Below are 15,429 nucleotides of genomic sequence, written 5' to 3' on the forward strand. Positions count from 1 at the left end.
GTATTCCGAATCGCGATACTATTTTTAGTCGTCAGCAATTGCTTACTTCTTAGTAATCGAAAAAATTGCTTACCAATGCTAAATAGTTGTACGTTAGCAAAACACGCAAACGTATGTATATAACTAGCTAACGCCGCGCGGTTTCACTCGCGTGGTTCCCGTTCCCGTAGGAATACGGGGATAATATGTAGCCTATAGCCTTCCTCGATAATTGGGCTATCTAACGCTGCAAGAACTTTTCAAATCGGACCAATACTTCCTGAGATTAGCATGTTCAATCAAAAAAACTCTTCATAACTCTTTATAATATTAGTATAGATTAGTATAGATTTAGCATTGATAAGCAATAGTAGGTAATCATAATAGAGCCCAGTGGATGTGATCACAGGCTTCGAATCGGAGGGCGTAGATTCGAATTCGGTCCGAGGTATGTGCCTCCAGCTTTTCAGTTATTTATTATTATTTATTTTAAATATAAATATACATTTTTTTAACTATTCTTAAATAACTTATCAGTGTGACATAAACTCAATCGAGTTTCTCTGCACACTGGCAATCGTCTTGAGCACTCTGAGTTCTCAATCAATAAGCAACATATAAAACAACAGCATACAGAACACACATAAAAAATAAAATACAAAAATAATAACTTATAATATAATACAAAACGCACACATACCCGAAGAAACACATTAAATTTATAAAGTGAGGGTATGTACGCACATTGGATAAATAACACATATTATACAGTTATGTGATGAAATTAAATATCACGTGTCTCAAATGGTGAAGGAAAAACATAGCGACGAAACCTTTCATACCTGAAAATTTTTTTATTTCTCTACGTGTGCGAAGTCATATCAAACCGCATTGGGCTAGCTTAACGTTATTAGGTCTTTCACTGAAAAACAAATTATGTTTGATATTTACATTACATATTTCTATGTATCGACAAATAGTTCTGTTAGTTCTTCAAAGTCTTTCAATTGAAATGCCAACCAGTTACCTATTAAAATAAGTACTAGCGAACGCTCGCGACTTCCTTCGCGTGGTAATCAATGGAAACTTTCAACCCCTATATATCACTACTTTAGAGGTTGAAATTTAATAACTCTTAAATTACATTATATTTCTTTTTATGATTTATGAACAAATTTTTAAAACTGTAACTTTAAAAATGAAGGAATTTCCATACAAACTTTCAAGTTTCAACCTCTATTTTACTCCCTTCTTATTTTATTTTCGCAATATAAAGTATCCTATAACCTTCTCCGTATTATGGTATCTAATCGGGCCAAGTTTCATTTCAATTCATTCAGTAGTTTCAGCGTGATGTCCGGTCAAAAAAAAACACGGACAGATAGACAGACAAGAAATCGAAAGAAAATATTTTTGGCTTCAGTGTCTATACTAATATTATAAAGCTGAAGAGTTTGTTTGTTTGTTTGTTTGATTGATTGATTGAACGCGCTAATCTCAGGAACTGCTGGTCCGATTTGAAATTTTTTTTCTATGTTAGATAGCTCATTTATCGAGGATGGCTATAGGCTATATATTATCCACGTATTCATACGGGAACGGGAACCACGCGGGTAAAACCGCGTGGCGTTAGCTAGTCGATTATATAACGCCCTCAATATTCAAAATATCTTCAATGTACAGAATTTGACCTGTTACAGTGTTTTTATAAGTGTAGAAGATAGATATAGATAAAGATAGATATGCGCATATACGTGAACAATCGAAACAATGCATGCAAACGCCCACAGAATATTAATGCTACCTATCATTCCAGATAATCAAGATCCCAGAAACGAAGGAAGGGTTCATTGACCTCAACAACTTGGAGCTGAAGCTTCAAGAGAACACAGGCACTGGGAAGCGTATGATAGGATTCTTCCCAGCTGCTTCGAAGTTAACGGGAGTTTTGGCTGATGACGTAGCAACTACTTTACTGCTGCACCAATATGGAGCCTGGTCCTTCTGGGACTATACGTTGGTAGCACCCACATCTGCAGTGGATATGAACCCTACGTTTTTGGGAGTGGAGGATGAGATGGTGAAGAAGGATGCTCTGTTCTTCAACTGCGAGAAGTTTGTGGGTGGTGTTCAGGGGCCGTACGTTGCGGTGGTGAAGAAGGATGTTTTCAAGAATTCCTCGTTGTATTCTGATGATGTAGAGGTGAGATTATGGTATTTGTATCGTAATTACGCGTACTATACAGGGTGCTCGGGAGTGTTACCCATAACTTCAAGGTATTAACGAGACCACTTATAGGAACCGTACTTTTTTTATTTTTTTTATACTTAACAAGTTAGCCCTTGACTACAATCTCACCTGATGGTAAGTGATGATGCAATCTGAGATGGAAGCGGGCTAACTTGTTAGGAGGAGGATGAAATCCACACCCCTTTCGGTTTCTACACGACATCATACCGGAAGGCTAAATCGCTTGACGGTACGTCTTTGTCGGTAGGGTGGTAACTAGTCACGGCCAAAGCCTCCCACCAGCCAAACCTGGACCAATTAAGAAAACCTCAATCGGTTCAGCCGGGGCTCGAACCCAGGACCTCCGTCTTGTAAATACACCGTGCATACCACTGCGCCAAATACAAAAATCGCAAATTATTGCATATAAAAATCTCATGTGAATATTTATAAAGAGGTAAAGTTTTAGCTGTTGTAAGGGGTAATCTCTGGATGTACTTAACTGATTTTGAAAATTCTTTTACCATTAGAAAGCCACGTTATTTATGAGCGTCATAGGCTATATTTAATCACCGTATTCTCACGGGAATGGGAACTACTCGGGTGAAACCGCGGGGCGTTGTATACAATAAATTTAATTGCGCGTTTAACTGAAATAGTTAACTAGTTCATTTCCTGATGAGTGCACTGCAAATTTTGATTAACGTGATGTACGACGGAATTAAATTCCCTCGGTGAATGTCAAATGGAAATTCAGTAGGTATACGAGTATTAGATTATGTAATAGGGTAGTTGACTCATTTAATATAAACAATATTAATTTCGTTTAATACTCAATAAGGGTATTATATCGATATTTATTAATAAAAGTTAAGGATTATTATAGGACTCAAAAGTGATTACAAATATAATAAAACTAATGTAGAACAAAGGTTATGATTCACAACACTAGTCAGGACAACTTAATTAACAAATCAAACTGTAACCAAAATAAGACCCTAGAATGGCAGAGAATGACCTTGAGTGGAGTCACGTACTTGTGAACGATGTGTGTAGGGTCAAAAGGATCCTTTGACTGATATCAAACACTCCCCTTTTCCACTCAAGTCACTCTCCCCGACTATCCCAAGTAACCCATAAAGAATTACACAACAAGAGATGTGGACGGCTCTAACGCCACGAGCACACTGAAGCCAACACGAGATCGAGCGACGTCAGATCCGTCACAGACTACTATTTCCAACACTAAACGGCGATAACAGGATTTCTTATAAAATATTTTCCAACGTCAAAAACACTGTCGTCCATTTTGTGACGTCACAATGTAACTAATAATTTTTGTCAAGCGCTCCGCAGAGAATTAAGTAAACTCTCTGGTATGCAGGTTTCCTCACGATGTTTTTTCTTCACCGTTTGAGACACGTGATATTTAATTTCTCAAAATGACTGAAAAGTTGGAGGCGCATGCCCCGGACCGGTTTCGAACCCACGCCCTCCGGAATCGGAGGCGGTGGTCATATCCACTGGGCTGGGGACATGCACCTCCAACATTGCAGTTGTGTGCATTTTAAGAAATTAAATATCACGTGTCTCAATCATCACAAAGGTGAAGGAAAAACATCGTGAGGAAACCTGCATACCAGAGAATTTTCTTAATACTCTGCGTGTGTGAAGTCTGCCAGTTGGGCCAGCGTGGTGGACTATTGGCCTAACCCCTCTCATTCTGAGAGGAGACTCAAGCTCAGCAGTGAGCTAAATATCGGTTGCTAATGATAATGATGAAGAACGTGACAAAACTCTACTCTACGTTTAGACTATGCAACACTTTCCAGAAGGTAATGAAACCGACCCTTAATCTGATTAAATCTATCCAAAACGTTAAAATGGTGTTAATTTATGTTTATTCGCAATGCAGGTGCTGGCAGAGAGGATAGAAGAACAGAGATGCACCGAGGCAGTGAGAGCTGCAATCGTTATGCAGTTACGTGACGCGATCGGTGTGCAAAACATAGCTGAAAAGCAAGATCATATAACTAGGTAAGATATATTATAATGACACAATCAGTACACAATGAAAACCTAAAATCTATACTAATAATACTACTAATACTATAAAGCTGAAGAGTTTGTTTGTTTTTTTGAACGCGCTAATCTTAGGAAATACTACTGTGGCTGGGAAACCATGAGAAAGCAAACCATGAGAAAGCAAACAGAGAAGGGAGTAAGAGGGACTGTTAACATGTTATGAAGGATCTCTTTAACCCTACACCCGGGTCGGTCACAAGTCCCTGACAATGCTCAGAGTTCTTCTCTCTCCGCAGTGTCTTAGTGTGCCTTAGTGGGGCTCTGTATCAAAATTATTTGGGGGGCCCAATAGACGAGCAGCAAATCCCAAAAATCTGTTTAGTTTTTGATTTACTCTACCAAACTCTTTCACCACAAAGTATTGCTTTTTTACTTTTGTCAATTTTGCATTTTTTTTTTCCTTGGCCACCACCTTAATAAGTAATATTATAGATTACTTTTTACTAATTTTTGCTTTTACACGTAAGGGGCCCCTGTAGTCAGGGGGCCCCGTATCATTGATACGGTTAATACTGCGGTAGCTACGCTCCTGTTTCACCGTCTACTGCGGAGCTGAAAATCAAACTCAGGGTCTGTTGAAAAACAAAACTGCGCCATATGAGTCGTATTTTCGATACAAATAATTATACAAATAAACAAGTTAAAAATTTTAATAAAAAAAATTCAACCGACTTCCAACTCAAAAAATAACTTTAACTAAAAAGCAAAAAATAACATCCTACCTATGTGCTACCTTCTGATCAGTTTGAAGGCGGTGCCAAGCCAGTGATGTTTTAATTAAATACGTTTAAACTACAAAATTTCTGTGGTTATTCCAGAAACAGCTTTAATTAAAACACGACACTGGCTTGGCACCGCCTTCAAACTGATCAGAAGGTAGCACATAGGTAGGATGTTATTTTTTGCTTTTTAGTTAAAGTTATTTTTTGAGTTGGAAGTCGGTTGAATTTTTTTTATTAAAATTTTTATTTTTTTATTTTTAGTGTTAGCATACTCACTGCGTGTGTACAGTCACAACCTATCTAAGTGGAAAGTTCTCATCAATACAAATTTATCAAGTCCAAACACAAGGTAGCTACTGTGAACCGTCGAGGAGTTCTCTTCACTGTCCCTCGTTTTCATCACCAGATCCTTAATACAGTCACAATCCTTCTAGGTGGAAAGTTCTCATCAATACAAATTTATCAAGTCCAAACACAAGGTAGCTACTGTGAACCGTCGAGGAGTTCTCTTTACTGTCCCTCGTCTTCATCATCAGACCCTTAATACAGTCACAATCCATCTAGGTGGTAAGTTCTCATCAATACAAATTTATCAAGTCCAAACACAAGGTAGCTACTGTGAACCGTCGAGGAGTTCTCTTCACTGTCCCTCGTCTTCATCACCAGACCCTTTATACAGTCACAACCCATATAGGTGGAAAGTACTCATCAATACAAATTGATCAAGCCCAAACAAAAGGTGACTGCTGTAAATCCTTGACGAGTTCCATCGTCTGTGTTTCGGCTCCATCATCAAATCAACTCCAAACCTTCATAAAGTTGTAGTGGTTTAAAATACCTTATAGAAACACTAACAAACGTACTAGCCGTCTCTACAACTTTCGAAAGTTCCCCTCAATTTCTCCAGGATGCCATCATCAGATCCTGACATGAAAAAAATGGGACCACCCTGGAAGTAAACCCTACAAAACAAAAAATGAATTTTCAAAATCGGTCCATAATTGACGGAATTATCGCTGGACATACATAAAAAAAAAAAAAAAAAAAACATACATACAGCCGAACGTAGAACCTCCTCCTTTTTGGAAGTCGGTTAAAAAGTATGTAGAATTCACTGAGAAAAGCTAGCAAGAAACTCAGCAGATTATCCTTTTAAAGCAATCATGCAAGGGCAATGACTGTAAACGGTGCTAAACTAAATAACACAAAATAACCTGCATAAACTATTTACATTACACCAATATATTATTAAATTTATGTTCATAACATAACTGTAATGGATTCACGAATCTCAAATATTGATTTTCTAGAAGATGTAATTATTTACATACAAAACGATCATACCAAAATAAATAATTACGAAACATTACGTATATTTGACGTGGGTGTAATAATATGGGTGAGTGATTGAAAGGTTGTTTGCCTTATGATGCGAGAAGATTATTTTGATACCTACATTAAATATGGCTTTGCTATCGAATTGCGAATTTAATATGCAATTATATAATGCCAATGACCTGTCATTCTGAGAAAACATCATCAAACACGCCTTTTAAATTTAGTGCCATTTAGGTATAGAACGTTTTTAGTAGTGCGTGGCAGTGCTGCAAAATTGACACATTAAATCCCTATAACTTCGCTTTACTTCATCATCATCATCATTATCAGCCGATAGACGTCCACAGCTGGACATAGGCCTCTTGCATGGACTTCCTAGCACAACGGTCTCGATCCGCCAGCATCCGACGACTCCCTGCAACACTGCGCTTTGGACTTGGGATCCCAACGTCCATCGGCTCTTCGAAATATGTGGCCTACCCATTGCCACTTCAACTCCGCGACTTGCTGAGCTATGTCAGTGACTTTGGTTCGTCTGCGGATCTCTTCATTCCTGATTCGATCACGCAGAGAAACTCCAAGCATAGCTCGCTACATCACCCGCTGAATGACTTCGAGCCTTTACTATTAGCATACTCTTAATTAACCGACTTCCAAAAAGGAGGAGGTTCTACGTTCGGCTGTATGTATGTTTTTTTTTTTTTTTTTTTATGTATGTCCAGCGATAATTCCGTCAATTATGGACCGATTTTGAAAATTCTTTTTTTGTTTTGTAGGGTTTACTTCCAAGGTGGTCCCATTTTTTTCATGTCAGGATCTGATGATGGCATCCTGGAGAAATTGAGGGGAACTTTCGAAAGTTGTAGAGACGGCTAGTACGTTTGTTAGTGTTTCCATAAGGTATTTTAAACCACTACAACTTTATGAAGGTTTGGAGTTGGTCTGATGATGGAGCGGAACCACAGATGATGGAAATCGTCAAGGATTTACAGCAGTCACCTTTTGTTTGGGCTTGATTAATTTGTATTGATGAGTAACTTTCCACCTATATGGGTTGTGACTGTATTAAGGGTCTGGTGATGAAGACGAGGGACAGTGAAGAGAACTCCTCGACGGTTCACAGTAGCTACCTTGTGTTTGGACTTGATAAATTTGTATTGATGAGAACTTTCCACCTAGACGGATTGTGACTGTATTAAGGGACTGATGATGAAGACGAGGGACAGTGAAGAGAACTCCTCGACGGTTCACAGTAGCTACCTTGTGTTTGGACTTGATAAATTTGTATTGATGAGAACTTTCCACCTAGATGGATTGCGACTGTATTAAGGGTCTGGTGATGAAGACGAAGCACAGTGAAGAGAACTCCTCGACGGCTCACAGTAGCTACCTTGTGTTTGGACTTGATAATTTTGTATTGATAAGAACTTTCCACTTAGATAGGTTGTGACTGTACACACGCAGTGGGTATGCTAACACTAAAAATTAAAAAATAAAAATTTTAATAAAAAAAATTCAACCGACTTCCAACTCAAAAATTAACCTGAACTAAAAAGCAAAAAATAACATTTTACCTATGTGCTACCTTCTGATCAGTTTGAAGGCGGTGCCAATCCAGTGTTATGTTTTAATGAAAGCCGTTTCTGAAAGAACCACAGAAATTTTGTAATTTAAACGGCTTGAATTAAAGCATCACTGGCTTGGCCCGCCTTCAAACTGATCAGAAGGTAGCACATAGGTAAAATGTTATTTTTTGCTTTTTAGTTCAGGTTAATTTTTGAGTTGGAAGTCGGTTGAATTTTTTTTATTAAAATTTTTTGCTTATACAATTAAAAAAACTGTCACCATTCCTATTTAATAAATATGTCATGTAATAAAGAGAATTAATTATAAGTTTGTTATGCCAAGTCGAGAATATCATTAATAAAATGTCACTGAATAAGTTATTTGTTCTCTTTTATCTCCCTGTTGACCCTCGGAAAGCATTAACATATTAGGTTATACGCCCACTGAGTGACGCACCGAGGGTCAAGTAATATAACAAGTAACAACGTGACTGAATTACCATTACTAGTTCCAAGTTATGACTTTAGTCAGATAAACGACAAAATTGCGAACTATAACGACCTTCTTTAGACGAAGAGTCAGTGACAGCAAGACCTTTGTCACTTGACAAAAGCTGGAATTTTGTCAGCTCATACGCACACCATAGGCAAGTACAGTAGCCAATTATGGTGTTTTGGACCGTGGTGGTTTTGGAAGGCGAGAGGTTTCAAGGATTCAGATCCTGAACCGTCTGAGTATAAAGTGTAAATATTTATTTTCCTCGACTATATATTTATAGCCGAGGCGGCAAAATACTCACCAGTTACTTAGCTTCGCGGCAAACAAAACCTTCGTAAAACACTATTTAAGATAAAACTTTAGAGGTATCTTGCGAATAGTTGCCATGAAGCTAACTAAGCGTCTGCCAAATGGGGATATAATTTGTCATATTAAGCCGAAGAAAATATAAAAAATTCTCATTTTTTACTCAATAGGATGGTGGTACGGATCCATGAAACATGTTTCCCCCCAAAGCCACCACGTTCCAAACTCCAAAGTCGGCTACCACACTTTCCTATGGTAGGAGCATGAGCTGACATACTTTGAGCTTTTATAAAATGACGAAGGTCTGGCGTTCACCAGCTCTTAGACTATTTTCCTTTTGCAATGAAATTAATCTTTAATAATATTTTATAGATGAGTGTAACTCTACAGATAAACTTGATTATCTGTAGAGTTACCTAACGATTGAATTTGAAAATGTTTTGCATTGACAAATTGATTATCTATAGAAGATTTTTATATCCCACGACCCTTCAATTAGTCTCTAGTCACCAGACCATAGCGTCGTGGCAACCCTTCGCTGGAGACTATTGACGTAATATAATTATGAACTATATCTAGAGGCCCCTAAAGTTTGATCTTTGAAGGTGTTCTTGCCATGTCAAAGACAAAAGTTAAATTATCACTCACCTAATATGTATTCACCTGGGTACTGACAGACGCTATAATATACTTACCTAAATGTTTTTATCATGTTAAACCTTGACTGCAATCTCACCTGATGGTAAGTGATGATGCAATCTAAGGTGGAAGTGGGCTAACTTGATTTGTACGATGAAAATCTACACCCATTTCGGCTTCGATACGACATCTTATCGGAACGCTAAATCGTTTGGCGGTAGTCTTTCCCAGTAGGGTGGTAACTAGCTACGACCAAAGCCCACCAGTTAAAGTTGTATGTACAATGTACTGATAGATGGTATAATATACCTAAAAATATACACCTCCACACACAAATTAATCATATAGTGTCTACAATATTCCACATTTACATCACGTGTCTATGTACTTCTAATTCTACGTTTTTGTAGTCCATTAAAAATTGCGATATCGCATGTCAAGGGAACATCCCTTTCAGCGGTTAATTAAGGTCAATAAATGACAGGAACTTGGGGGAAGGAAGCTATTTGAGGAAGTTTGTTACAACCAATTGTAAGTTTCAGCGTCCACCTGAGACCGCCAGGTTCCCCACTTTGATGGAGATGAGACACTTAAATAATTAGCTGCGAAATTGATTGTTCCTTGTGCCTGCAACGTAATTTACCTTCAAGGTGTTGTCAATTTGATGTTTTGGAACTCGTTGGATTCTGTTCCGACTTATTTGACAAAAAATAATTATATAAATTAATTTTTAATTTGTTTATTTCAATTATATGTAGACACATTCATTATGTACTGCTCTCTGCTCTTTATCTTAAAAATGGTTGAATGTAATGTATATATTTTTTTTAAACAATTTTTTTACACCATAATTTTCACATGTTATTACTAAGTTGGGATTTACTGCATAGCGAGCAATGTGGTTATGATCTCCCACATATTTTTCAGTAACATTTCAGTTTTTATATTAAAGGGTTAATAAATTTACGCCGCAGACACGAGACTTTTGAGACAATTTTTGGAACACCAAAATTAATAGCTCGCGCTGTCCAAAAAAAAACATGACAAAATTTGTTAAAAGTGTTTCCAAACGAAAGCCCAATGTCGATATCTATAAAGTTTCCAGCACTTTGTCAGTGACATCGTATCAATAAATGAACTTAGGCTTCTATCCGTAAAACCGAGTATACATCACTAACTCGAGCCGTCAAAAATAAAGTAAATCCAGAGCAAAATTTTTAAAAGCTTTTTCAAACGCGATACCGTACGAGTCAGTACAAGTTCGCAGTATTTTGCGAGTGATATTGAATCAATTAGTGAACTACTGCATCTGCCGTACAACCGGCTCAGCCGAGTGGGTCAACACAAATAGGTCACAGCGGGTATTAACTGGACGAAAATAGTGCGTTGCCACGCTGATACACCGGACACGTGGCACCGGACTATTTGTCCGGTGCCAGTTACAATATGTTGATCATAGCTTATCTCTTATTCCGAGGTTGACTCAATTATTTTGCTAATTTGACTGGGCTATAAAATAAATACTTAAATTTCAGCCTTTCTTGATGAGTACTGTTTACCAACAAAGAAATTAGAAATGAAGGTAGAAAACGCATGTCATTTCATGACTTATTTATTTTAAATTATATATATGTAGTTTGTTTATAAAATGTTATATAAAATATATTAACCATATCTAATTGTTCTAAGCTTATTAATCACATTTATTTTCATTAATTTAAGAACAAGTTAATTATAATTATTATTAGGTGTGAAATGTCATTTTTAATTTGTTTGTTGGTAATCAGTACTCATCAAGAAAGGCTGTAGTATAGATAGTGAACTAAAAAAATTTTAAAAGCTTTTCTAAACGAATTATCATGTGGTTATCTACAAATTTTGCGAGTGATATTGGATCAATTAGTGAACTACTGCATCTGCCGTACAACCGGCTCAGCAGAGTGGGTCAGCACAAATAGGTCACAGCGGGTATTAACTGGACGAAAATAGTGCGTTGCCACGCTGACATACCTACACCCGACACGTGGCCCAGGACAAATAGAGTATGTTACAATATAATATGTTTATCATAGCTTATCTCTTATTTCGAGGTTGACTCAATCATTTACCATGTGGTTATCTACAAATTTTGGGCGTGATACTGAATCAATTAGCGAATTACTGCACGTACCCGTACAACCGGCTCTGCCGAGAGTGGGTCAACACAAATAGGTCACAGCGGGTATAAAATGGACGAAAATAGTGCGTTGCCACCCGACACGTGACGTCAGACAAATAGAGTTACACTATGTTTTTCAAAGCTCATCTCTTATTCCGAGGTTGCCTCAATTATTTAGCTAATTTGACTGGGCTATAAAATAAACACTTTGGTGCTGAAATAGGAAATTTTTAAAAGCTTTTCTGAAGTAGTTACCATGTGGTTATGTACAATTTTTGCGAGTGATATTGAATCAATTAGTGGTTTGAATAGGTCACAGCGGGTATTAACTGGACGAAAATAGTGCGTTGCCACCCGACACGTGACGTCAGACAAATAGAGTTACAATATGTTTTTCATAGCTTATCTCTTATTCCGAGGTTGGCTCAATTATTTTGCTAATTTGACTGGGCTATAAAATAAACACTTAGATAGTGAACTAAGAAAATGTTTAAAAGCTTTTCTAAACGCTTAACCATGTGGTTATCTACAAATTTTGCGAGTGATATTGAATCAATTAGTGAACTACTGCATCTGCCCGTACAACCGGCTCAGCCGAGTGGGTCAGCACAAATAGGTCACAGCGGGTATAAACTGGACGAAAATAGTGCGTTGCCACCCGACACGTGACGTCAGACAAATAGAGTTACAATATGTTTTTCATAGCTTATCTCTTATTCCGAGGTTGACTCAATTATTTTGCTAATTTGACTGGGCTATAAAATAAATACTTATACTTAGGCCTTTCTTGATGAGTTCTGTTTACCACCAAAGAAATTAGAAATGAAGGTAGAAAACGCATGTCATTTCATGACTTATTTATTTTAAATTATATATAGTTTGTTTATAAAATGTTATATAAAATATATTAACCATATCTAATTGTTCTAAGCTTATTAATCACATTTATTTTCATTAATTTAAAAACAAGTTAATTATAATTATTATTAGGTGTGAAATGTCATTTTTAATTTGTTTGTTGGTAAACAGTACTCATCAAGAAAGGCTGTAGTATAGATAGTGAACTAAAAAAAATTTAAAAGCTTTTCTAAACGCGGTACCATGTGGTTTACAAATGGTCTACAAATTTTGCGAGTGATATTGAATCAATTAGTGAACTACTGCATCTGCCGTACAACCAGCTCTGCCGAGTGGGTCAGCACAAATAGGTCACAGCGGGTATTAACTGGACGAAAATAGTGCGTTACCACGCTGACGTACCACACACGCAGTTGCGTGCACTTCATAAATAAAAAAGTGCACTACTTACCCTGAGGGTTCAATATGAACCAGTATTGGAGAAGAAATTTTTCATTTTGTGTTATTTGTCCGTATTGTGTCCCCCCTCCCCCATGATGACCCGTTTTTTTTTTATTCTTACCCACTGTCGACACGTGGCGCCAGAAAAATATAGTTACAATATTTTGCAAGTTTGCTATCGAGTACGAAACACTACCTACTAGTAAAGAGTAACAGGAAAGAATTTTTTTAAATAACAATTTGTTTCAATGCGCGAGATTTGTCCATGCAAAAGAACACTCTGGAGCACTGTAAATATTGCTCCCGGTTTTTTTCCCTAGTGACGTAAAGCAATCCGTTCTCGTAATCCAATCTTTGCGCAAATAGCCGCGCGAAAATAGCGCGTAACGCATTATATCAAGGTTGGGGATGTGTTTGCGCGATGTTTTCGCACGTGCTTCCTCCAAAAAGCTGTAGGGTTATTCTGTATCCATTAATCAATTAAGCCTTGAATAGGGGGGGGGGGGTGACAAACATCACGAAATATTACAAGGGGGAGGGGCGGTCTAGTAAGATTTTTTTGGTAGTTGAAAAGATAGATAGATTATTCTAAAAATTTTAAGATTCTCTGTAGTAACTATAAAATACATGTGATTTTGTGTGGAAGAGAGGGGTTAGTCTTTCCACGTATCAACGTATCATTATTAAGGAATGCTAAAAAAACTCGCGAGATTAATGGACGACCCTTAGAGTTTAGAATAAGGAGGATGACAGATTTTTAAATTGAATATAAATTTAGAGTAAGCTAATAGTAGAGTAATTTTTATAAAAGTAACGGGATTTCTTAGATCATTACTTTCGGAGCTACAGGGATTTAGAGGGTCATATTTGCCACGGTTCCCAGAAAAACGCCCCATACAAAATAGCACGAACTAATGACGTCGTACATCATAATGATCGTTAGATTTGTATGGGCGTTCAAATAAAATTACAAATATCTTTGTTATTTATTCACCTAATCACGATAAAAAAAAATTCAATACATTTTAAAATTTTATAATCTTATTATTTTGCATTTTATTTTACATCCAGACAATCTTTGTTTTTTACGTATATGTATTTACCCGAATATCCCATAAAATTCATACATTCAAACCTAGTCATCATCCCTATTCACCTCTTCTCGTATCTCTCTGTTCAACACGATAGTATAGAATGAGAAAGATAGATAAGATAGATACTATAGCTCACTTTATACAAAACATACGAGTAGATACAGAATAGCCCTACAGATGTACGAAAAATATTTTTATTCAGGAAAAATTCTGTTCGCGACACGTGTATCTCGACTGATTTATCCACTGTCCTGTATTATTACGGCAACGTACAAAATATATCTCTCAACTACTTGAAGAAAACAGTGTTTTCGCATCGGTTTTTTTTTATTAACAGTAATATAAAAAGTCCAGACGAATATTTTAATATTTGCGAAAATATGTCAGTCTGTCCGTGGTGCCTATTCATACCGTTTCCATGGTTAAATCGCTGAACCGCTTTTGATGAACTTTATTATAGACATAAATTGATTATTGGAATACACATAACACAGGCTACTTTTTGTCGCCAATATTTAAATAAGAAGTGGTTGAAAATGGATTGAAATTGTAAACCTTGCTTAGTATGCCGTTAAAATATTATGTTCAAAAGTGCTTGTAAACTAGCCTACTAATTTATACTTATAATAAATCTGTAGAGAGGTAAATTCTGTACATTAAATATATTTCCAAAATAACTATCAGGGGTGATTAGTGATCGATACTGATGTCAAAAAAATGCAATCAGTAAAATTTTTGTCTGTCTGTATGTTCGTTATAGAAACAAAAACTACTAGAAGGATTTTAACGAAACTTGGTACATTCTTCATACTCCTGGGCAGGTTATAATATAATATTCATCACGCTACAATCAATAGGAGCAGAGCAGTGAAGGGAAATGTTGGGAAATCGGTAGAAGTTACTCCATTTTTACAGCGATACTACTGTAAGGGCTGGACTAAAGAAGTCTAAGGGCGGACGAAGTCCCGGGCGTCTGTTATATAATAAATGAGATAATTGTGAGTGTGATACCTAGCATAGGTACAATATAAGTCGTGCGTCCTACGCCAAAAAGCAATTTCCAAGTAAAGCAAGCAAAATTCGGTCAAACACTCGATAAAATGTCACAAGTATTTTTTTCAAAAAACGAGTCCATTGCTCCGATTTGAGTTTGTTAGCCGGAAAACTACAAATCTTGTTGGTGCGACCCGATTTTCCGATGTTTTATTGCGCAATTCTTTGATCTGGTGGTTCTGGGTACAGTTGACCCAATAATCACGATTTACTGCTAATAAAAGCGTAGGAACCTATTACTTGGTGACATTTACATCTAGACCAACTATTTCCGAGAAAAAAACTGCTAACACTTAATTTTCCTATTTATTTATATATTTTAATTTTTATTGTAATTGTGTCATTTCTTTATTTTTATTTCATTATTTTCTTTTCTTTGTATAAAATCACTTTGTTAGATAGTTTAATATGAAAATCATTTTTATCAGCCCCATCTACATTTTGTATAATTACTTGTGGATA

At 36.7% G+C, this 15,429-nt stretch overlaps 1 protein-coding gene across 2 annotated transcripts in view; it reads left to right on the plus strand.

The window, feature by feature from the left end:
* LOC112049140 (uncharacterized) overlaps nucleotides 1–15,429 on the plus strand; it is a 114,020-nt gene that overhangs the window by 72,978 nt on the left and 25,613 nt on the right. For both annotated transcript variants that reach the window (XM_052888575.1, XM_052888576.1), the window contains exons 4-5: nucleotides 1,796–2,182; nucleotides 4,125–4,246. In XM_052888575.1, the coding sequence (XP_052744535.1) occupies nucleotides 1,796–2,182; nucleotides 4,125–4,246 (509 nt within the window). The remainder of the gene's footprint in view (nucleotides 1–1,795; nucleotides 2,183–4,124; nucleotides 4,247–15,429) is intronic.

This window comes from Bicyclus anynana, chromosome 23 (assembly GCF_947172395.1).
Source record: "Bicyclus anynana chromosome 23, ilBicAnyn1.1, whole genome shotgun sequence".
In the NCBI taxonomy this organism is placed as follows: domain Eukaryota; kingdom Metazoa; phylum Arthropoda; class Insecta; order Lepidoptera; family Nymphalidae; genus Bicyclus; species Bicyclus anynana.